The sequence below is a fragment of the Balearica regulorum genome, chromosome 12, assembly GCF_011004875.1.
Source record: "Balearica regulorum gibbericeps isolate bBalReg1 chromosome 12, bBalReg1.pri, whole genome shotgun sequence".
NCBI classification, from domain to species: domain Eukaryota; kingdom Metazoa; phylum Chordata; class Aves; order Gruiformes; family Gruidae; genus Balearica; species Balearica regulorum.
Window position 1 is genome coordinate 5,146,664 of NC_046195.1, and position 24,514 is coordinate 5,171,177.

A 24,514-nucleotide genomic window follows, 5' to 3' on the forward strand; every position below is an offset into this window, starting at 1 on the left:
GATCTAAAGTTACGGTCTTCGAGAGTATTCTCACTTTAAAGTTTTCTTTCAGTGGTGCTCAAATACCATTTCAAAGTGCTTTTGCCATAGAGTGCTTTGATCCTGGTTGTTGCTGAGTTTAGAGAAGCTACAGTATTGTTCAAAGAGAAAATAACTATGATGTGATTTGTTTTGCCTAATTAAGACTTTGTATATTTTTATGGATTAGAACTTCAAGGATATAAAGAAGCAGTAACCATTCCTGTAGCCAAAGCAGGTCGACGACTGTACAACATAAGAAACCTTCTTGTTGATCGTTCAGACTCGATCATTGTACAGATAGATGCTACAGAAGGAAATAAGGTTATTACTGTACGATCTCCTCTGCAGGTAAAAAAATCCAACCGAACAAACCAAAAGCCTGAAAGCAGTGCTCCTCTCTGAGTGACTTTTGCTTTTCTTCCTTAATGCATTTTTTTGAGATCATACTTTTCCAAAAAGTTACTTAAAGGCAAATTACTAAGTATTTTACTCTATTTATTACATGAATATTGAGCTGTATTCTGTATGTGTGTGTCTTCCAGATAAACGAAAAATCTGGGTTTTACTTTTGGCTTTCTAATATCCTCAGTGTTGAGGTTGGAATATATACTTTTAATGTGACTTAGCATTTTAAGCATGTTTTTCAATTCATGGAACTTAAGAGTAGCATAGTTTTCTGGTATGCTTGCATATTATTCTCCTTCAGAATTTTGTTTCTTACTAAGATGTATAGAAGTCTGTTTTCCAGAGGAATTTGTTTAAATCTACTAATGTTGTTTTTCCTTGTTGCTATTCGTAAGTTTTCCTTTAGAGATTTGTAGAAATGTAATGCAAAGTATGCATTTTGATCCTAGATTAAGAACCATTTCTCAATCCCGTTTATAATCTATAAACTGGCTAGAGACTCCAAGTCACTGGAGCCAATTGGCATATCCAAGCCAGAAGAGGAATTTCACGTTCCTTTACATTCATACAGGTACACTTTTTCTGTTCTGTATCTTTGTGAGACTGGTGCACAAATAAGCATTAGTGTGGAAGCTTAAATAATGCACTTGAAACTCTTTCTGTCTGGGCTAAAACCCAAAAATGCCACCTTTAGTAGGTAGTTAGTATGCTGCAAAAGCCCTTCAGAATGTTAGCAATTACTTTAAAATGGGTCAAGTCAGCTGTCAATGGAAAGTGATTGTGTACCGTTACTTGTGTTCTTCCTGTAGGTGTCATCTATACGTTCGACCAACAGGAACGTTAGAGGGTCAGTTTAAAGAGTCCACGACGTATATTGCCTGGAGGGAAGAGCTACATAGAAGCAATGAAGTAAAGTGCTTGTTACAGTGCCCAGCCATAGAGACAAATTTCTTGCCTCTAATAATCAGCTCAACAGCTGTACCTGATGAACTGAATTTTATTTCCACCTATGGAGAGGAGTGGGATCCTGCCTACATTATCCACCTTTACCCTACATTGACTGTGAGGAATCTTTTACCATACTCCTTGAGATATTTACTTGAGGTAAGTTATTTTATGGTTTTATTTGTAAACGCTTTACTTGATTTTAAGTAAGACTATATTTCCCTAGAATTGGAGGTGAATGTAATGTGGAAGATACTGAATGTTGTCTTCTGTATTTTCTAGTGAAAATGAGTGAGTCAACAGATGGATTGATTCAGGGAATTTTGGAGACTAACTGTTTCTAATTTTGGTATACCTGGCCAGTTCTCCCTTGCTCCTTAAATTTCATATCCTGTACTGGGCTGGTCTTTCTCTTTTACATTCTTCTGAGATCCTGTTTGTGTTTCACTCAATGTCTTTTGTTTCACAGGGAGAAGCGTAAGAAAAAGCATCTGAAATTTCTGGAGATTTTCTTCTATGTAGAAAGCATAACCCCTTTCCATTCTGACACTGATTCTTTACTGAGGGCTATTGTGAGGTCTCCCTTGCACAAACCGATTGCTTTGTGGGCTGCTGCGCAGACTTTTTTCCCCCTCTTCTTTCAGTATTTTCAGTATCTAGTATTTCTTCATGAAAGCTGACTGATTTTGGTAAATAGAAAAGGTGTGAGGATTTAGAATTTATCGTCCTAGTTTGTTTTGTTTTGTCTTACTCGTATAGCTAGCCTGTGGCATTCATTTAGATCTTTTTTTCACTTCTGTCCAATATCCTAATGGCACTATTTCCAGTTTTCCTTAACTTCACTGTACGTCAGTATGCAGAGTCACAGAACGTAGAACAGAGTGCCATTACCTTGACTGAGTAGCTAGAAACTAGTAATTTGAATCTATTTCTGAAGTCAATGTACCTGTAGATGGGTATGCGCTTGTTGTCTTCACATCCCTTGACTAATGAAGCCTGGCCACTCTTCAGTACAGTAAAATATACAGTTTCTCAGTGAAATTAGGAAAGTTGCTGTTGTGGGATGCTAGTGCCAGAGGAAAGCTGTGCTCCAAAAAGTATGGCACAGCTGCCAGCTTTCTGCCTTGGGTGTTCTTTAATGTGAAAAGTCCTGGCTGCACATCTGCAGCACAGTCCAATTCAGTGTTGCACCCTGTATTGTAAGAATAAGAACTCATTGCCGAAATTCACTGGGAATAATGGAGGAGGGAAGGAACAGAGACAGGAGATACCTAGGAAGTAGTTTGCCTTTCTGAAATCCAGAATTAAGTAGTCTTTACTGTCCTGCAAGAAACCTGCAATTGATCTTAAATTATGCATAGAGTCGGGCTCAAATGAAAAGTGGTTGGAGATTGGGACGTGTGGTACTGAGACATCTGAAACGTGTGCATCCTGCAAGAGAAGAACAAAATGCTGGTTTTTTGAATACCTAAATTTATATATTAAATACTTAATTTTCCCCTTTTAATTTTGCCACAGGGAACAGCAGAAGCCCGTGAATTGACGGAAGGGAGTGCTGCAGATGTTTTTCATTCAAGAATCAATGGAGAAATAATGGAGCTTGTGTTGATAAAATATCAAGGCAAAGACTGGAATGGGCATCTTAAGATTTGTGATGGAATGCCTGAATTTTTTTCTGTGTGTTTCACATCCCATTCTGTGACAGTGATGACAGTGGATATTTATATACATACTAGGCGAGTTGGAAGCCGTATGATCTTATCTGTGTTCAGTCCTTATTGGATAATCAACAAGACTTCCCGTATTCTCCAGTATCGAGCTGAAGACACTCATGTGAAGCATCCAGCAGACTACAGAGATATTGTTTTGTTCTCCTTTAAAAAGAAAAATATTTTTAGTAAAAATAAGGTATGCTTATTTTAGGCAGTGGTTGTGGTGGTTTAAAATCCTGCTCTGAAGGGGAAAACGCGCACACACTCACACATATATTTTGTCTAAGGATTTTTTTGGTAGTATTTTAACCTATAGGCTTTCATTTGGCTGCAGCTTTCTTCTTGTTAATTATACCTTTTGGACTAAGTAAAAGGGGGAAGGCAGGTAGACAAAAAGTCTTATCGCAACTTTTTCCAGATCTTGCGCTGCATCTCACTGGTTTTCGTCCTGGTCAGAAGCTGGCAGATGGTATAGAGTGGTTAGGTCCTGAAAACTTAATGGGTACCCTCCCAGAAAACTGTTTCCTTGGAGAAAGGAATTTGATGTAGATAAGAAAATTTAAAGTGTGGATTCCCTTTATAGCCAAAAGGAAGGCTCCTCTGAATCTTCCTTTGGAGGTATTTTCCACTGAATAAAGAGGACTCACAGTCCTGTGTTTTACTCAACTAGGTACTTTGACATTTAAAATGCACTATGTAAATATTCTGTCCTATGTTAAACATATCTCTTTTGTTTTGATGTGATATTTGCATGAAGAGTATTGTAGTAGAGGATTTTTTTCTGAAGTGGCCCTTCTTTCCTTTTAAATATCTTTTTTCACCCAACAATACTTGAAAAAATGGTTGAAGAAAAAGTTTTGACAAGGTGTTCTTTTGTTTCCTCCCCCCCTCATCATGTTTGTGAAAGTGCCACAAAATTGTAGCTTTTTTCCCATCTATGTGTGTGCTGTCATGAACCTAAAAGTCAGTGAGGACTCCTCTATTTTGCTGCCTTTTACTGTAACATCTTTCCCAGAACTCAGGCACAGACTAATACGTCAGAATATGAATGATGATACTACAGGCATAAGCTTATTTTAACTTATAGAAGATTTTAAAAGCACTTAGGTTTCATCTTTATGCTGCTACATGTGATATAATAGCACTCCATAATGCATGAACTATGAAGTTAAAATAATTTTATTGAAGTACTTTCCATGTTGTTCTTTTTTGTGTGTAGATCCAGTTATGTATTTCAACTAGCGCTTGGTCCAGTAGCTTTTCCCTTGATACCGTAGGAAGCTATGGATGTGTCAGGTGTTCAGCTAATAACATGGACTACCTGGTAAGGTTTTAGGTAATTCATAAACATGTGGTTTCTATAACAAATGTGTAGTACTAGGCTGTTTGAAAATACAATGGTGAACTCACATCGTGGAGATAAGAGGTCACATTCAAAATGTGTAATTGTTTACAAATGTTTAGATCTTCACTCAACAGCCTTGTCTAAGACTACATTTCCACAACTAAGCAGAATCACGAATATACTTTGTAATAATATGCAGATATGTGGGGAGTTGTGTTTCCGTATACTCTTTAACTGATCTCTGATGATACGGTCATTTTAGGTTGTCTTGATTTGCTGTAGAGGGATTCCTGTTGGATTTTCCCCATAAGTCCTACAGCTACAAAATGCTACGGCTAAAACTGTCTCTTTACCATCGTGTTAATTATGTTGCATAGTTCACTGATTTTACTGCATGCTGTTTGGTTCTTTTATTATAGGTGTTTCGAACAGGAGTGTTGTGTGGTAGCCTTTGTAATTACAGTAATGTTGGCTTTTCTTTTCTTCCATCCTGACTTTGGTCTTAAGCTTGTTGTTGATTGTTTGCTCAAATTGTCTTTGTTCAACAGGTCGGAGTTAGCATCAAAATGAGCAGTTTTAACCTTACCAGGATAGTTACCTTCACTCCATTCTACACAATAGCAAACAAATCTTCTCTGGAACTCGAAGTTGGAGAAATTGGTCCTAATGGCTCTTTTCCAACTAATAAATGGAATTATATCTCGACTTCAGAGGTAATGTTTCAGTGGTTTTTTCCCTTTGGATGTTATCTGTTGTAGACAAGCAACTGGTCTCTAACTGTCACTTAAGGAATAAGCCGTTCTCTTACAGAAGCTCTGTCACTTGTGATGGCATGATGTGGATACTTCACATCTCAGGGCAACTTGAACAGCACAGGTTGCAAATGTTGGTCAATTAATCAAGTCCTTCAGTTTAGATAATTTACTAAATGTAGATGAGATGTTCATCAGTAGTTACTGGCGTAAGAACTAAGGCATTTGAAATAGTTTTAGCCACATTAAGACTGGTTTACTGCTGGCTTACTATATTGAACATATATGAACTGTTAAAGTCATGTGTATTTCTTGTTTTACAGTGTCTTCCATTTTGGCCTGAAAACTCATCTGGTGAACTTTGTGTAAGAGTAGTTGGCTATGAAAACTCATCCAAACCATTCCCGTTTAAAGCCCAGGATAATGGTACTCTGTTGAGACTGGAAGAATTGGTAAGACTGACTTTGTGTGGTCTGTTCTTAATACTCAATTTTAGCCTTATGGTATTAAACTTCGTAAAGCTTGACTCCCCAAGATCATCAAGATTGAGACCTTGTGCCTTAAGGCGTTGGTGCACTGCACTTTGGTTCTGTTGCATAAAAAAGGTTGTGAACCAAGTTTGCAATGTTGCTAATGTTTTCATAGCTGTGTGAAGTGATCAAGTTGATTTAGTTCTGACAAGCTTATGGGAAGCTGAACAGCTCTATGGCTATTAAATTAAAAATGGTATACCACACCTTTAACATTTGTTCCTTTGCAAAGGGTGTTTAAGTGCCTTCAGTTTGTTTAAATAGTTAACCTGAAGCAGGATGTATCTCTTGTTTTCTTGATAAGCTAATACGTGTTGGAGACACACAGTTCATGGCTAAAATAATTTATGATTCAATTAGTAGAATCTTAGTTATTTTGGAGCTCACCCTGGCCTAGCATATGGGAATATGTATATAAATGTAGCATGTTCAGACAAGTCTTTGGAGATAACACTTATCATAATAATACAAGTGACTGTGAGGATAATCTAGCTCTCCAAGTTTGCTGAAGCAGCTTGAAAAAATGTTTTTGGAACAAGATATCATCAATGATCTGGTGTTCTGTTGATGCACTTATTTAGAATAGTGGGTTTTTTCCTTCACTGTTCTAAGATAGTAGATGGCTCAGCTTTCCAAGAGAATCCTTTCTAGTCTTGTATGTAGTGAAGTTTTACTACTCCTGTATAGAGTGCTAAACATAATTTCTCACATCCCTCTGATGGGAGTTGGAGAATCTGTAAGATTATCTTTTTCAAAGGTAGATGTGTCTCCTTCCACCTCTCCTCCAGACCTTACAGCATAGCAAACCCGTCAATTTTTCTTGCTAGACAAGCATTCGAGAAAGCTATCCGAAGAGATTATGCAAAAGGGAAAGCGTAAAGTACCTCCTTTGTATAAGCAAATGAGAAAAATTACACTGTACGTATTTCAGAAATACATTGCAAAGAAGGCAGAATCTTGAAAGCCATGAGAAGAAAGATTTAACGATGATTTGTTTAGAGGTTTAATCAACAGAACTTTTCTGCTTAGCGATCAGTTTGTTAGTATGCTATTGTTGTATTTGTCATACCTTTAAAAACTTTAGTATGTTTATTTAGAGTAGCCTTTCAGATTTTTAAGGAGTATGCAGGAAATTGCAAGTTTTAAATATAACTTTAAGTTTTTTAACAGAAAGTGGAGGGAATGCTTGCCTATACTTTTTACTGAACTTAGCCAAATAAAGTAATTCTTAAAAATGTTATAAATTGAATATAACTTTTTAATTAAGTTAAATCAACAAATAGATTGTGAATGCTACTGATGTCTGTCTTAAGCCAATGACCAATGTGTTTGAGCTTACTGTTACTAGATAACGTAGAGTACATTTCCTTTTTTCATTTGTAAGAGGCCGGTGAAAGACTCACCTAAAAATAACAATTTAGTCTGGTCTAACTTGAATTTATGTGTAGAACAAATATGGAATTTTCTGTTAACTTTCTCTCCAGAATGGGGGCTTACTGGTAGATGTGAATGTTTCTGAGTATTCTACTCTTATAAGCTTCTCGGATTACCACGAGGGAGCTGCTCCAGCTCTTATTGTTAACCATACTTCATGGGACTCTCTCAGATATAAACAGAGGTATGTGAAAGAAATAATTCACCATTGGTGGTTTAACCAGGGAGTATCCTTTGTGAAGAAAGTAGTTCTCTTCTACCATTGTGGTACCTTGAGAAATAGAAAAAAACCTTTCCTTTATCATATTCTTTTAACGAAGTATTTTGTCTGCTTTTAAGCAGTCAAGGTTTGAGAAAGTGGAGAAAATAAAGTGGTAGTATAGATTTCAGTGAGTCAAGAGCCTAGCTACAGCTGGACTTGTTTGTTGTCGATAGCCTAGGCCCTTCGTGCCTCACCCCAGGAGGCTGCAGGGATGGAGTATATAGCACCATGATCTGCTTGCACCACTTCAGTCAGTGATCTTAACCAGTGAATGCTGTAATTTTACTCCTTTTCTTTTAACCTGCAGTGGATTACAAGAGGAAATGGAGTTGAAACCAAAGGAAGTATGCCTGTTTGCATGGACAGATCCAACTAAAACAAGAAAATTGACTTGGGGCTACTCCCAAAATTTTGGTGAACATGATCTACTTAAGGTAAATTTTGGAAGGGGAGAAGTAAATGTTGAGCAGTCTAGGACTATAACAAGAATAAAATTATCTGCTGCTTCAGTAACTTTGCATCTGTCTTGTCCTGTAAGAGACTTTTGAGCCTAATCTCAAGTAGCAAGATTTTAGCTGTTTCGTTGAATATAATTGGAGGACTGGACACAAACTCCAACCTCCATGTCTGTCTTGGGTATGAAAGAAGGAGGATGAAGTGGATGAGCTGTGGATGTATCTAAGTAGTACAGAGGATGAATAATTCACCAATTTTCTAGTAGTGCTGCATTTGGCTGACGTATCTCCCTAAAGGTGGAGAAAACCCCTTGACTGTTGTGACTCTTGCTTCCTATGGGAAATGCTTGCACGGAGCAGAAAATTCTGAGTTGCTGCTCACTAAGAGCTATTTCAGTGTTTGTAACTCATGCAATATTAAAATAGAAAAATGTGTAAAGTGGGGGCAAAACAACAATGATCAAAATGGGACATGAGTGGGGGAAAGAGGGAAACTAACTAGAAGCAGAGGTATATCTAGGATAAGACTGGGCAAGTATTTTGTTAAAGAATGAGGAAGCATGCGCTGATGGAGGAAAGCTTTTCTCACTTAACTGGAATGTATGCTACATGAAGTCCTATGCGTCTGTCTCTAAACAGCAGCCCTCTTGCACCTTTTACTAAATTCCAAATTCTTCAGAGATGGCTTGGTTCTTCTGTTGACTAGGCACAGAGTTAAGAAAACTGAAAATATTAGCAGCTAAAAGTAGGGACAGGAAAGCAAGTTTGTGTTTCAGTTACACTGGGAATAGATTTAGTTTCTCACAGCTAAACTCTGACAGTTAACCAGTTACAGTGTGCTTTACTGTATAAGCACTTTCTTGGGTCAAATTTCTTACATTTAAAAATGTTTTTAGTTTGTAACCAATTTTCTTAGTATAATCGTTATGGTTACAGTCATGATTATGTTGGGCTTTTGAGAAGGGCTTTAACTATCTCAGTTTTGCCTCACGAATTAGCAAATAAGGAATATCTGCATTTGAAGAGCAGAGATCGTAATGATTGTCTGGTTTTACTGTTTTGTGGTGTATGATTTAATGCCTTCTTCCCCCATCACCTACGATTCTAAGTCTTTTCCTTTGCTGTGAAGGCCATTGTTTCCTAATAATTTCCAATATTATTCTCATCCACAAATATTGCTGGAACACCTACTTTTCAAAAGGGGGGGAAAAAAAATCCCAACCCCCAACTTCTTTCCAGTGTTGGGATACAAGGTGCCACCAAATTGACATGATGCAGTAAACTGAACAAGAAAAATTCTGAGTTCTGGTTTGTATGTGTGCCAGTAAACTTGCTTGCTTATAAACATACAGTGACATCATGGATTTACTCCTGTAATATACTTATATACATTTTTTCTTTCCAATACAGGATGAATGTGGCCAATTCCCTTACAATGCAAATACTCAGATACACTGGGTGTCTTTCCTGGATGGACGCCAACGAGTGCTACTTTTCACAGATGATGTTGCATTAGTTTCTAAAGCACGACAAGCAGAGGAGCTGGAGCAACCTGATCAAGAAATCAATTTGTCAATCCATAGTCTTGGACTTTCTCTTGTTAACAATGAAAATAAAAAGGAAATTTCTTATATAGGAATTACTAGGTATTGCACATGGAAGCCTAAATATTCCTTTGAATAATCAAAATTTGACAGCATATTATAATTTTAGCAATACAGTTGAGTTGAAGGGAACATCTTTCAAATGAGATTAATATAGATGAAACTTTTTAAAGTAAAATTAAGTTCTTCCATTATTCCTATTGTGCAATTTGAATAAATAGGATTTAACTGCTTCCTTTCTTACCTTCTATTTAAAAAAAAAAAAAAAGTAAATAGTTTATTTGAGCCTGAAAAATTAGGATAGTATCTTTTTAGGTGGTTTGCATGCATTAGAAAGGTTTAGGTACTTTTAAATTGTGAACCTTGTTATTTGTCTTGCAGTTCTGGTGTTGTTTGGGAACTGAAACCAAGGCAAAAATGGAAACCCTTTAATCAAAAGCAAATAAACCTGTTGGAACAATCCTATCAAAAGTATCTTTGTAAGAGTGCTTTCCAAGATCCAGGTTGGCATAAACTTGACAGCAATACTGAGGTGTGTTTTGAGGTTTCAGTGTTTAAATGATTGCAGAACATGTGCAACAGTTAATACAGACTTCTGTTTTGCTAAATAAGGATAGATGCTTTGTTAAGAGAAACACAAACAAAAAGCAAGCTATTTTGAAATAGCATCACATTTTATACTGTAGAATATCTTTGTATTGAGGTAATATTGAGGCAGTATTGAGGTATTTTCCAGACTTGTATTATGAAGTAAGAATCTCAAGGACTTTTGCTTTTGTGTGGTGGAAAAGATTGCTTGGTATCTGCATGTTAGTTATGAACCTGTATTCTCATTGCTGTAACTTAAATTCTTTGCAGAAATCTTGGTTTTAGCTTCTTAGTAAGCTGCAGTTCCCGTGACTTGATGCAGGTTTTACTTGCTAATCTGTTTACTAGTAACATAACATTGTATTATTTCTGTAATTAAACTGTATGTTAGGTCTGCTTTCTTATATTTCCAGGTGAATTTTAGTAAGGTTCCAATGGAAATGCGTCTCCCAGTCAGGTGCAGCATCCGACGCAACTTCCTATCAGGAATTCAGGTTGAATTCAAACAGTCGCCTCACCAAAGAAGCTTACGGGCTCAATTGTATTGGCTGCAGGTACCATCTTTCATCATGTTCTATAAACTAAATGGACACTTTAAGGCTTTTATATTATTCATTTATATGAAGAAGTATCTCCAAATCTTACATATGTGGTGCTCTGCTCACTATATCAGAGTAGCGGAAGCGCTATGAATGCTGCATTGATAGGAAAGTACTGCAGAACTGCCATACCAGGATTTTGCAAGTAGGATGGGAAAAATTCTGCAAAACTGTGGGTTAATGTAAAGCAGGGTGCTAAGATGGAAAGTTTATTTCTAGAGAGCGGTGTTTTGGTGTTTTAAAACAAACAAACAAAAACCTCAATCTTTTTCAAAATTTGTTTACTGTAGTTTGTATATAGTCATGTAACATATTATTCCAAAGAATGTTATCTAGAGGTTCAGACATCTTTAGTACAAAGACTACCTGTCTAATGGAAGGTAGTAATGGACATTTAAATACTCAGAAATAGTATGCAATAATAAATCTGCACGTAAGCTTAACAGTGAATTGATGTGCAACACTTGCACCTGATTAGCATACTGCAGTCAGTACAAATAGTATTGCTAAATTAACCAGTACAATGCTTGAGTAGGTATTAGAGAGAGGTGTTTAGTATTACAGGAAAATAATGGTGAGAAAACGTCTTCATCTCCACTTGGTGCACTTTGGAGTTCCCCGGCAGTCCGGGGAGGTCACTCACTGAGGACCTTGTTGATGCTTTTTCTGACCAGCTGGCAGGGAAGAGCTCTCTTTCCATTTATCTTTTGCCTTTTGTTTTTATTTTTGCCTGAAGGTAGTTTTCATTATTACAGTCCATGTATGCCATCAGCTGTAGACCCTCTAAATGAATCTTTGTGAACGTGAACCTATGTAAGCATTCCTTGTGCAACATTTCCAACCATCTGACCTTTTATAACTAAATAGGTAACATTCCAAAAGAATATCAGAGTAATTCTTTTCCTCTTTTTTCCTTCTCCAATATAAGAATGACATTCTTCTTGAACACAATCTATAAACGATTTCTCAAACCTTCTAAAATGGAAATGGTCTTTGATTATTGTGTCATTAAAATATCCCTGTAATAATGCAATAATTTTTCAGGTTGATAATCAATTACCAGGATCAATGTTTCCCGTTGTATTTCACCCTGTAGCCCCGCCCAAGTCAATTGCTTTGGATTCAGGTAAGAGAAAGCCTTTAGTAATATCAGATTTAGTCAGCCTTGAAAGTAGTAATTTGGCAATTTATTTTTTATGTATATATACTTAGATTATTTTTTTTTCTGTTTAGAACCAAAACCCTTCATTGACATCAGCATCATCACTAGATTCAATGAATACAGCAAAGTACTGCAATTCAAGTGAGTTTAACAGTGTTGTAATATAATTTTAGAGATGTAATGCATTTTAGAAGTGAACCTTGTTTTAAAGTTCACGTTCTCCTATCCAAACAGCTCTTGACTTTGGATTGAGTTTTTAAACAGCTCTTGACTTTGGAATGAGTTTTTAAACATCTCCAGTGAGAAAACATCATTCTAAAAGAAACTTACTTTTAGAAAGTAAGGACTGACCACATGAAGGGACTGGTATGCAAATTCTTTAGTAATCAGAATTGTTTCCCTCTTGTACTACAGTATCACTTGCATGTCTGCCTGTTTGCTGCACAGTGCCAGGTTTATTTGGTGTTCTAACAGCACATAGCTCATACAGTCTAATGTAGCCCAATACAGTGTGAAATGTATGTTCAAAACATGTGCATGTATATTCAAAATATGTACAAAAACTCAAGACACAGACATATTAAGTAAAAATGAGACATAAATGTTATACTGATGGTTTCTTCTGCAAGTCTGTACCCAACTAGTGTGGATGCAATATTTGAGGATGTTGTATTTTACTAAGATAAATGTTTAGTAATATGACTTTTGGAGAGAGGCGGTTGCATAAGAGAAGGAAATATGGTGTTTAGGTGAGCACATAGAGTCATAATGTTTGAATATATTTGGTATGGTTAATAGTTGGTATTAATATTAGTGTTTGGTGATGGTTAATGTTTTTAGGTAAACTTTGAAAGTGTTAAGATATGAATAATATACGGTAAGGTATAGCTTTGTGAGGCTAGTAAGCCCTTCTAACTATAAATAGGTAGTTGATATTGTACATTGTAAGTCTTAATATGCAACGTTGTATAACAAACCTTCAATTACTTAGTATAAACATGTAATATTTCAGATAAACTTTAGCGAGTATACCCTTTTTGTTTTCCCCATTTTAGATACTTCATGGTTCTTATCCAGGAAATGGCACTGAAAATCGATCAAGGATTTTTAGGAGCACTTAGTGAACTTTTCACTCCATCTACAGACCCAGAAGCTGAAAGACAAAGGGTAATGTACCAGAGAAACTGATTTTTGCCAGAACAGGGCCTTTATGGTAGCAGTGTTGTGATTTTCTGAGTATTTCAGTTTAAATGAGTGAATATTGCATTTGACAACAGTGAATAAAGGGACACGGTAGGATAATTTTTAGTGAACCATTGGGATTTCTGTTAAACATTGGCTGTGAGCATTACTAATTGACAAGTTTGAGTAACTGATACTTGGGTACGTGTAACGGTTCTCTGCTCTTTGAATGTTTCATTAATTGATGACACAGTTTTTTCAACTGTGCCTACAAAGTGTTAAGGTTAGTAGATGAAATAAGGTTAGGGTTTATAGAATGGGCTTCTAATTGTTAGTTAGTCCACAGTGTCTTTTTTCTTTAGAGAGCAGAAGGAACAGATTTTCATGGCTCTAAATTGTCTTATTTGGTTCTAGTGTGCGTAGGAGAATTGTTCTTGCAATTTTTTTCCTTAGAAATTATATCGTCAGATGCACTGTATAAAAATTCTAACTTTGTAAGGAAAAACAAAAATGCAAAGAACTTCAGGAAGTTAGTTATTTTACTAATATTTCTAAATTAATTTAGAAGTGATACCTTAAGTGATTGAGGAAATTAAGGGGATATCAAGAGATACAGCATAAATTGGAAAAGTCACTCAAATTGTTGGGTATTTTTTTTTTGTTTGTTTATGGGGTTTCTTTTGCTGGTTATGTTGTTGGTTTTGTTGTTGTTGTTGTTTTTAAAAATCCTGGTTTAAAGAAAGGTATTTGTACAGTTATAATCTGATATACAAAAGTAATTAGTCTATTTCTAGTTTTGGAGGTGTTGGCTATTGAATTAGTTAACTGTTTCATTACATCTGGTTATGATTATTTTTTGCTGTTTGTTTATATGTATGTATATTTTTACATATATTTAGAATATTATTAATTATATTACATATATATAATTATACTATTTTTTATATTGATGAGATAAACTTCTGTTCTATTTTGTCTTTATTTATTTTTTTAATAAAACAGTCTAAATTAATTCAGCAAGATGTAGATGCACTTCACACTGAGCTAATGGAGTCTTCCCTAACAGACCTGTCAATGCTCAGCTTCTTTGAGCATTTCCATATTTCTCCAATTAAGGTATGTAATAGAGATACTTTTGGTTAATCAAACACTTGATATCTATGGTCTCTTAATTCCTTATAGTAAATACACCCTGAAGTCAACCTTCTGGGTAATCAAGGTCTTTATTTTGTCTTCCTAATGTTTTTTTTGTTTTTTGTTTTTTAATGTTCTCTAGAACTTAACACTTTGGAAAACTTTCTTAGTTGCCCCATGAGTACAAACAGACCCTTAACCATTGCTAAGTGGGAAGAGTCAATGGGTAAAGTAATGAGGAAAGCTAGATAAAATGCTGGCCTGAAGGTATCAAAGTAACGTATGATAAATTGTAATAGAATACAATTTCATAGGCTTGTCTTCATGGCTCTCTTTTTTGCTGAGATTTTTCTTCAAAGGGAAGAAAGATTATCAGTAATTATACATTATTCTGAATCTACAGAATGCTCCCCTAAGGCTTGAATTGAAAGGAAAAAAAAATACTTTTTCTTTTGACTGAAGGTATAAAAGACAGACATAAACTCTAATAGAGTTGATTAAATTCTGGCACTTTTTTCCAACTTCTTACTTATTTCACTAGATATCTGTTAGGGTACACTTAGATTCTTGGATTATTTTCTTTTTCTAATATGATTGAACTTATAAACTTATATGAATGTGAAGCCAGGGAAAACACTAGAGGAAGAAGACAATATTGTGATATTTCAACATTATCCTCTAGCTAGTCTGGTTAAACTTGTTGACAAAACAGTTCTAATTTTAAGTCTTTTTTGCATCTTTATTTGAAACGATGATGTGCTGCCTGTAAGTACAGGGAGGGACTTCTTTTTCTCTCCTCCTGTTTTTTGCCCCTTACTTCAGTGATCCGTCCCAGTATTCTAGACTGTAAAAATGGCTGGGTAGCCTTTTGCAAAAAATTAAAATGGGGAGTCTTGAAAAAGTTAAATCATACAAGTTAAGTGCTATGCCCTATTTTAAGGGAGTAGAAGGGAACAAAATCTGTTATGGTGAGGAGCAAGGGAAAAGGAAAAAAATTTTCTGTTGCCCACTTTTTCTAAAAGTGTCTTATCGACACGATAAACAGTCCCATTTTACAGTGCTAAAGACAGTTCTCTAAAGTTCATGTGTTTCCCCAAAAGAGTAACTACATGCAAAAATATATGCAAGTTAGTTAAGTAAATCAGAATTCCTAAAATTTCACTTGTGCTAGGAATTAAGATCCACCTATTTAACAAGTTATTTCTCTCATTGTTTGCAAAGAAGTTTACAGATGTAAACATAACAAAAGTTAAACTTCTAGGGCAGTTTGACACTTCGCTGTATGGAAATATAGATAAATACATCTGTTATCAAAGTAATACCATTGTGGGTTCAAGCACATTTGTTGAAATTGTACGTTTCCTCAAAATATGAGTAAAAATACACTTACCGCTGTTTCACCACTGGTTTGTTTACATGTGCACCACACAACCTGTCTGTTGTGTGTGTCTTTTTTATCTTGATTTGTCTTATTTTATTAATTCTTTCTTGACAGTTGCATTTGAGTTTGTCTCTGGCTTCTGGTGGAGAAGCATCAGATAAGGGGGAAGATATGATAGCCATCCATTCTCTGAATTTGCTGTTGAAAAGTATTGGAGCTACACTAACAGATGTGGATGATCTCATTTTCAAGTAAGTTAATAAAGATTTTTTTTTTATATATATTTTTAAATGAAGCTACTATACATTTAATAATTGGTTCCATGATAAACTTTGACTAGTATAAATGTGTACAGCCTTTGAGGAAAGGGAGAAATGGAGGAAAGATGGGGTTTGGGCTCTGTTTTAAGAGAATAGGGCTTCAGGATTATCTGAAGGAAAAAAAGGCAACTAATTAGGAGGAGGAGGAGTATCTATATCTAACGTGTGATTACTTGTCTTTCAGACTTGCTTTCTTTGAAATTAAATACCAGTTCTACAAGAGAGACCAACTGATGAAGAGAGTTGTTAGACATTACAGTGAACAAGTAAGCTTGTTTAGTCAACTTTATGTGTAAAATTTTGAGTAAGTATCTTAAAGAATGCAGAAAATAGGAAAGGAAAGGTGAATACCTCTAAAAGCAACTAATTTTTTACTTCATGATATTGAAGCAGGAATCTGGTGGCACATTACGAACATGTAAATACAAAAGTGTCCTGAAAATGTGTTTAAGCAATTTAAGTGATTGCTTCTGTTGTTTTTATTTATTTTTTTCTTCACCAAAGTATTCTAATAGTTATCCATACATATACTGTATCTTTTGCCTAAGCCTGTCTTCATTCCAGTAGAAATACTTAGTTGAGTACTCCAACACCTTACTTAGGTAGTGAATGAAAAAATTGACCCGCCTTGGGTTCTAACATGGAGCTATGTGTAACAACAGCTAGTAACACTACTCTTGTTTTTGCCTTTTTTTCTCCCCTCATTATTTAGCTCCTGAAGCAGATGTATGTTCTTGTACTTGGGTTAGATGTTCTTGGAAATCCATTCGGCTTAATCAGAGGCTTGTCTGAGGGAGTTGAAGCTTTCTTCTATGAGCCATTCCAGGTATGACTTCCTGATTCTTCAAGTGTATGTGAATAGTAGGCTGATGGAATATACTAGTAGGGCCGTAGTTTTGTTGTCACTATATTTATTCTACATGCTGAACAGTTAAAGCAGTAATTTTTTTGTTTTAACTTTAAAGAAATAACATATTCAAATAGACTTACTTTCATCAGTGTAAAGGAATTGCTGTTTTTTCTTGAAACAGACATATAAATTTGTAGGTTTCTGCTATTCATGCTAAGCTTCATTTTTAGGGTGCCGTTCAGGGACCTGAAGAATTTGCTGAAGGCTTTGTAATTGGTGTTAAGAGTCTTCTTGGACACACGGTGGGTATGTATCATATTGTTATTGTTTTGAATAATTAGGTTAATTCATGGATTGCTTTTAGATTTTTTTTTTTTTCTTATTTTGAAGGGAAAGTTACATTTTAAAAATATCTACATGGTAATTTTTTGACGAGTGTCTAAGTTTGTCAGATAGTATTGCCAGTATTCGTGATACAGATCATTCACACTTAACTTACTTAACAGCATTTAAATGTCTGTTTTCTAGACTGAGCAGGCAAACTGAGAAACATTGCATATATAACTGCCTTTGAACATCTTGCGGATGAATAAGGAAAATAATTCTAATGGCCCTAAAATGTTTGGAGAAGCCTGAGAAGTGTTCTTAGGACCTGCTACTGTTACAGTTACCTTAGATTTTTATTTACCTATGTGTTATGGTTAATGGAGAAAATGTGATTCCATCCAATATGCTACATAACATGTACTGAAGTAATTTAAGAGTTAGCTTTTGCTCTGTTTATGGATTTCAGGCCAGATTCTGGAGTCTTCTCATGGACAATATGTGGTAGTCACTCTCTGTAAATTTGTAACATCTAAACTGAATGCAAAGGGAAATTGCTAGGAACTTTGTGTCTGCTTGTGTGTTGTCTGCTGTTAAATTGTGAAAGAACAGTAACTTTTGCTTTCTGCCCTGTTCCATCAGGTGGTGCAGCAGGGGTGGTGTCTAGGATCACTGGTTCTGTTGGAAAAGGCTTGGCTGCTATTACTATGGATAAAGAATTTCAGCAGAAAAGGAGAGAGGAAATGGGTCGGCAGCCAAGAGACTTTAGTGACAGCCTGGCCAAAGGTGGAAAGGGCTTGTTACGGGTATGAATTTGAAGTTGAGGGTATGATGTGTCAACTCTTAATCCATGCTTGAAAATTACATGCAAGAAAGTTTGATAATGTCGTCTTTATCAGTTTGTGAACTAAACAGAAGAGACAAACAGGCAGTTGGTTTATAGGAATCTCAGTGTAGGGTATCAGCTTTAGTGTTTGAGGTTGTGGTTTCTGCCAACTTGAGGAATTGAAGGTAGGATTTCGGAAAGGAAAAGTGTAGGAAGTAACACCAATTTCTCCTGTGAGTTATATAAATAAACGAATAGTTACTAGTGTTCAACAAATGTGTTATCTAATTAAAGTAACTGCGCCCTTATTTTACCTTTCAGTCAATTCTGTCATTAAAGTCAGTTGGCTGTGAATTATGAGCTCTGGGCATGTGCTGCATAGTAGAAATGGCTTTCTATGTGCTGAGGTCTTATTAAAAACTGCTAGGTCTTCTTGACTTAAAAGAATGTGAACAAGACAAGTCGAATGTGTGTAAGAGTAAGTACCTACGTTAGATTGGAGGGATTTTTCTGAAACAGAAGCTGTGCAGCCACTGTATTTTTTTATAAGCTAAAATTGGGAACCTTTTCTGATTGCTGAAAGAGCACGTCTGTTTCTAGTTAAAATGTTAAATACGAGACAAACCTCATGTAAACAACTACAGAGCATTCTGTATTACCTGAATGCAAATAAAGTCTTCTAATAAATTCCATCACTTTCTATTCAACATAAAAAGTCAACGTACTTCTAAGTAACCATAAATAATAAACACTGTGGAATTGTTTCTCATACCGTTTGCTGAAAATTTGGAAGTTCCCACAGTGGATTTTTATTCTTCTGCCTTACTGTCATTAAACTACTTACCCTTTAAAGCCTTCCAGAGAGTTATGTGATGTTAATTTATCTTGAATGTTTGGTATCACTCACTCATGATGGGGAATTCTGGCAGCTTTCTGTTAGTATTGAAAGTGAAATAGCGACTTTAATTGTTACAAGACTGATGACTGTACAAAAGATTTGTTAGTCTTTCTTGCTAGCATAAATATTTCTTCAGCCACTTTAGTTTCACTCTCTTTTTCTCAGTCGTAATTTTCTTAAAAATTTAAAGTAAAAAACCTAAAACAAACAAACAAAAACCCCACCAAAACCCCCAAAGTCCCCAGCCAAACAATGTTTCTGATATTGAACCCCATTGTAACATTTTAAAATGAAGAATGAGAGACAACTGGTAGCCCAGTTCCTGTTTCTAAGTAGGACCTTAATTCTCTTCTTCGTTTTAGGGTGTTGTTGGAGGTGTGACGGGCATAATCACTAAACCTGTAGAAGGTAAGCACTAAGATTGTACTTGCTTAAATCGTTTCCCAATACTTTACAATTTATTTTGTAATTTTTAGAAATTAAGCGTGATGATGCTGAAGTGTAGCAAGATTATATTTCTAAATCGAATGTGATATTATATGATGATTTACTCAAATATATTTATAGCTGTTAGTGGCTTACCACCTTTTGAGCCTTTGAATGAGTTAAGGTACAGTTGTCTTCGTGACATATTTATTAGGCCTGCTGTAGAACTCACTTTACTGTTTAAAGCCAGAATAAAGATACTAAAAATAATAAATTAAAAAGCACCAATTGAAATCGGTTTTGAGACTCCAGAGGTTGGTGAAATCTTAATAAGCAAATTTGCTTTTATGCCTGACATCAGTATTTGTTTTTGTGAAGACTGTCACTTTATCAGTATGCTAGATGATGAAAAAATCAAAGATAAAGTGCTTCTTATTAAAATTACTGTCAAAATGATTTAAATGTCAAAGTGATTTAAATGTTGGGAGTTACTGTTATTTTGTTGTATTTGATAGGTTATATATAAGTTAGATACTCTGAGGTGTAGTCCTTCTCGCACTGGTGGATGAACACATGTGCTTGGCTCTTCCATAGTTGTATATCACCAGAAACATAAAATTTTGAGATAGAAATAGTTAACTTGCATTATATCTGTGCATCTTTGAGTCTCCAGATTATGCTGTTATTACTGTCAACCTATAAAAACTGATACATTGGCCTACAGTCCAGACAAAGTGTGAGAAGGAGAATCTAGTTAACGTCTCGGTTATGCTGGCTTTGGAGGCTGGTTAGGTGTTAAGTGAACAGCAACATGTCTGAACAGACAAGGAAGCAATGTGTGACTTTTCACAGAGAACCTTTTTATAAGTGGATTGTATCTAATCAGTTGCTGTGAGCCTTTTCCAATACTAAACAGTTCTAGTGCAGCCTGAAGCAGTACTGATTTAATTCTGTGGTTAATGTCTTCAAGTAGGTCATTAAAACTATTTCTTCTTCTGTTCCTTTTCTTTTAAAGGGGCTAAAAAAGAAGGTGCAGCTGGATTCTTTAAAGGAATTGGAAAGGGGCTTGTAGGAGTGGTAGCCCGCCCAACAGGTGGCATCGTAGATATGGCAAGCAGTACCTTCCAGGGAATTCAAAGGTAAAATGTCAAGAGGAAGTTTTGAAGTACTCTCCGTGTATTAGATACCAGGTGGTAAAGTAGTCCAGTAGTGACACACAATTACTTGTGTTAAATACAATATGCAGTAGGATATATGGGCTGGAGAGATGGCCAGTAGCCCGTAATGAATGGTTTTTCTGATGATCTCTGGAAATTGCTGCTTCAGAACACATCTTGCAGTGTTGTATTTCAGGCAGATGATAACTAGTCCATTTTCTTCTTTCATTCCCTACCCTGATCAGAAAGTAATTAAAAGATCACGTGTAAATTTTACTTTTGAGGTAGCTTTGTGTACTGCTGAATGCAAACATCTAAATGTTATTTGAACTTACTGTAAAAAATAAACCATTGAAATTTTCAGAGAAAAACTTGCCACTGTGAAATTCAGTTAGCAGTGCACATCAGAGGCTTCTTGTGTTTTAAGGGGACCTTTGGAAAGCGTGTTAATAAACCTTTAGTAAATTATCCACGTTTGGGAGTAAACTTGTCCAAGTTATTCTGGAGCTGTCTAGTTGGCTAATGTTACTTTGGATTTATTACTAGCAGTGTGCCTTTTCTATTTACATCTGTAGGATGCCCCGGAAGTCTAAGTGGGATATGTGGCAAGTGAAAGGGTGACTTTTTAAAGATCTATTAGTGAAACTCAGTACTGTGGTAATCTTACCAGAATACTGTTCCACTGTCTATGGCAGGGTGGCAGAATCCACTGAAGAAGTATCTAATCTCCGTCCTCCACGTTTCATTCGCGAAGATGGCATCATCCGGCCATACGATAGGGTGGAAGCTGAGGGTTATGATTTATTTGAGGTATGACTTGCATTGTAAATACAGTTTAAATTCTCTAACCTACAGGGTTCCATAAAGAACTATGTTACAAAAAACCTGTCAGGGATCTGTGGCGGTTATCTGTAGTAATAATTTGTCCCAGCCTATTTCATGAGGCAAGCCTGTAGAGCAAAGAGGACTCAGTGCTTGTAGTGAGTTGAACGTGACAAGAAAACTGCAGCATTACTGTTAAATGATGTTCTGCTTGTTATGTTCTGTAATTGCTTATCTCATGCTCTGGAAAGAGGTAATAGGACTAAGAATTAGTAAGATTAAGATTTGAATATGTGGAAAAAAGAAAAACATTTTGATACTCAGTTCTAATGTTTCGCTTAATAACAAAGCTGAGGCTGGTTTACAAAGTAAGCGATTTTTAAATAGGTTGAATAGAGCTTGAATTGTTTGACATAGAATACAACTACTGAAATTCCTTTTTTTCTTTTTTCTTTTTTTTGTTTTCTTTTTGGTGGTATCAGCATTTGAAAAAAACCTGCATGAATTCTCAAAATACCACCTTTTGGTATTTCCTTATGTTGTTCTTAATAGCAATATGTCCTAGCTACAGGCATTGTGAGGACATTTAGCCTGCTTCCACATCTGGATGTGCGTAACATATGGAGGATGAATAGCAGTTGTTCTCAAGCCCTAGATGATCAGAATCCAGCTAATTTGTATTTCAGCCTTCACATTCTTAAAACCTACTTTAAAATACTTGGTTTGTTACTATAAAGTTAGAGTAGAATAACTGCCTACATTAACATTTTAAGACCAAAACTTGCATATTTGCTACTTCCTTCTAGATGTTCTTTTAATTCTTATTTCCTATTCTATTTCTAATGTTTCTCTTTCTCTTTCTCTCCTGGCATACGCAGCAAGAACTGGAATAACGGAGTAAACATTTTCCATATTTCTTCTCTATTTCTGTCATGGTCTTTTATCTGCCTTAAGTATTTAGATTAGGGGCATGATTACATTTAACATGGCCTCTCCCCTTCATTCATATCTTTTCTGTGTAGCAATTGAATAAAACAGTGTTTCATGTTGTCCAGGCTAAGAAAACAAACAAACTTGAATAACCATCTTTATTGAAGATGAGATGAGTGAGTAAAATGAGAGAGACAGGGAGGGTTTATTTCCTGTACATTTGTTTTTCTTACAATGCTTATTAGCTCCTTATGAATGACAACAACAGAAGACATTGTCAAAAAAAAAAAATCATGGTAGGGTAGACACTGAGTTCATTAATTTATTAGCATTTTCTTAGAGCTAGGGCTATGGATGAAGGGAGAAAGCAACATTTTGATACTTGTGCAAAAGTTAAAATAGTTATATCGAATGGAATTTTCTTCTGTGAAAAAGCTTATAATTTGATGATATAGAAATACTGTTTCCATATAAATGTTAAGAAAACTTGTATTTGTTATTTCTGTAATACGCCATAGGCCCGTCATTTATACATCTGATGAACCACCATCACTTCAAGTTACTACTATTACTACTTCTTTATGAAATTTTATCAATTAAAGAATATAGCCAGCTCTGGCTCTAGTTTCATTCACAGAATCTTCTGGGGCTTTGCTGTTCAACATACTTACATGTAAACTTTCAGCTGTTAAAATGAATTTACATACATATATATATATATTAAAAAAAAATATTTCTAAATTAAGTGATGCCATAAATTTAATTTCTAATACATCTTGTAAATTAACAGGCTGTTCTCAGAGCAAATTGTTTGCCTATCATACATGAGAAAAATGTTGAGCAGGCACATCTCTCTGCTGCTAATGCCTTTTGATTATTTAGTGGTCAATAGTCAGCTTATTTAATTTAAAATTGTTTAAAAATATCTAGTGAATTTTTATTTTACTAAATAAGTGGCATTAAGTCATTGTGATATACTAAGCAAACCAAATTTCTTCATGTAGGGAGATTTTTTAAATTTTATTTTTTGTAGTTTTTTTTCCATCTATCAAAAAGGAAAAGGTAGCACAATTAACAGAAAACTGGATACTATGCAGTTGCTGCACATCTAATATTTGTATTTTTCTTCGATCTAAATGTTATAGATTGGAATTGTACACTAACCAAGAATGAATCCTCTGTATAGTTCACTAAATACAATTTCTCCCTTTCAGAAGTCAGATAATTGAGTACAGTTTTTTGGGGGGGTTGGGTGGGGTTTTTTTCGTTTGTTTTTAATGAATTGGTTTTGATTATTATGTTAGAGGTTAGTGTTGGGAAGATTTTGTTTTCTAATGTAAATTATAAGCAGTGTCTGTACAGGATATAGGATATTTAACAAGGAAGATAGGTCAAAAAGTCCATTTTATATGTCTTTACAAATTTAATTGCAAATAACTCAATTTATACTTATTAGTGCTGTTTATTTTTTGATCCAGTTTTGACCCAATGTTACAAGTAGTTTAACCAGAATCCCCCCCCCTTATCTGTTTTAACTAACTTTAATGTGTATGTACCTTTAAAATAAATGTAGGCTTACAAAGTCGAAACTTTGTAAGGTTACCTTAAGGAATGGATACCACCATACTATCCAGTGGTTTGACAAGTAAAATGTTTCACGTAAATACTCACTTGCATGGTGAAATACAGACATTAGTAGACATTGGAGATCAGCTTAGGAGGAGCATATATGTAGGTCTAAAAAGCCAAGTTACCTTTTTCCATTCAAAACTTGTTTTTGTGCAGAACGAGGTCAGTAGCCACATGGAGTAGATAAGTTCACTTGTGTGAACTTTGTTTACATGGTGCATTTTCCCAGAAGTGCTGGATTTAATGTATACGGGTTATATAGGTATCTGCTCAGTCAATTCAAAACCTGGGAAGTCAGATTTGACATCTTGCAGGTGATGTCTCTAGCTCATGCAGTGAGGCTTAGTAGTACAGAACGAGTTTTGTCGGACATAAATGCACAGTATGTATAGCTGGAGAAATCAAAGAACAAATAGGGCAACTCTAGGAGAATGGTTTTCTAAGGAATAAGTTCTTGTGACTTTTAATCTTTGTATGAGGAGTGTTTGTAGTTGATGAGATTTACTAGCACCACCAATGAATGCCTTTGGCTCTGTTAGTCTTTGCCTTTTCATATGCAGGTATTGCTGCCTGCTCTGGTGAGGAGACTGTCTTCTAACCCCAGCACTTAGGGTTTGACATGATGCCATCCATACATTATTCATTGTCTATGGTGTTACTTTGTTTCATTTCCCAGTTAAAGTGTGGAGCTTTATAAAGAATGCAAAACACTTTATGAATAATTGAGATGGTGGTGAGACAGTGTGTGGCAGAGAGAATACTATGCTAGGTTTCAAGAAAGTGCAGATTTTATTTCTGGTTGAGTCACCGTTCTGCTGTGT

The 24,514-nt window shown here is 35.5% G+C and overlaps 1 protein-coding gene across 5 annotated transcripts in view; it reads left to right on the plus strand.

Annotated features, from left to right (window-relative positions):
• VPS13C (vacuolar protein sorting 13 homolog C) overlaps positions 1 to 24,514 on the plus strand; it is a 98,180-nt gene that overhangs the window by 63,509 nt on the left and 10,157 nt on the right. For 4 of the 5 annotated variants that reach the window (XM_075765043.1, XM_075765042.1, XM_075765045.1 and 1 more), the window contains 24 exons: positions 209 to 369; positions 876 to 997; positions 1,236 to 1,530; positions 2,890 to 3,279; positions 4,303 to 4,407; positions 4,977 to 5,141; positions 5,504 to 5,632; positions 7,195 to 7,328; positions 7,714 to 7,840; positions 9,272 to 9,507; positions 9,847 to 9,997; positions 10,467 to 10,607; positions 11,697 to 11,778; positions 11,886 to 11,955; positions 12,870 to 12,981; positions 13,999 to 14,112; positions 15,626 to 15,762; positions 16,016 to 16,097; positions 16,544 to 16,657; positions 16,912 to 16,987; positions 17,648 to 17,811; positions 19,092 to 19,137; positions 20,171 to 20,294; positions 21,008 to 21,122. In XM_075765043.1, coding sequence (XP_075621158.1) covers positions 209 to 369; positions 876 to 997; positions 1,236 to 1,530; positions 2,890 to 3,279; positions 4,303 to 4,407; positions 4,977 to 5,141; positions 5,504 to 5,632; positions 7,195 to 7,328; positions 7,714 to 7,840; positions 9,272 to 9,507; positions 9,847 to 9,997; positions 10,467 to 10,607; positions 11,697 to 11,778; positions 11,886 to 11,955; positions 12,870 to 12,981; positions 13,999 to 14,112; positions 15,626 to 15,762; positions 16,016 to 16,097; positions 16,544 to 16,657; positions 16,912 to 16,987; positions 17,648 to 17,811; positions 19,092 to 19,137; positions 20,171 to 20,294; positions 21,008 to 21,122 — 3,392 coding nt within the window. The remainder of the gene's footprint in view (positions 1 to 208; positions 370 to 875; positions 998 to 1,235; positions 1,531 to 2,889; positions 3,280 to 4,302; positions 4,408 to 4,976; positions 5,142 to 5,503; positions 5,633 to 7,194; positions 7,329 to 7,713; positions 7,841 to 9,271; positions 9,508 to 9,846; positions 9,998 to 10,466; positions 10,608 to 11,696; positions 11,779 to 11,885; positions 11,956 to 12,869; positions 12,982 to 13,998; positions 14,113 to 15,625; positions 15,763 to 16,015; positions 16,098 to 16,543; positions 16,658 to 16,911; positions 16,988 to 17,647; positions 17,812 to 19,091; positions 19,138 to 20,170; positions 20,295 to 21,007; positions 21,123 to 24,514) is intronic. The other variant, XR_012837516.1, reaches the window with a different exon arrangement.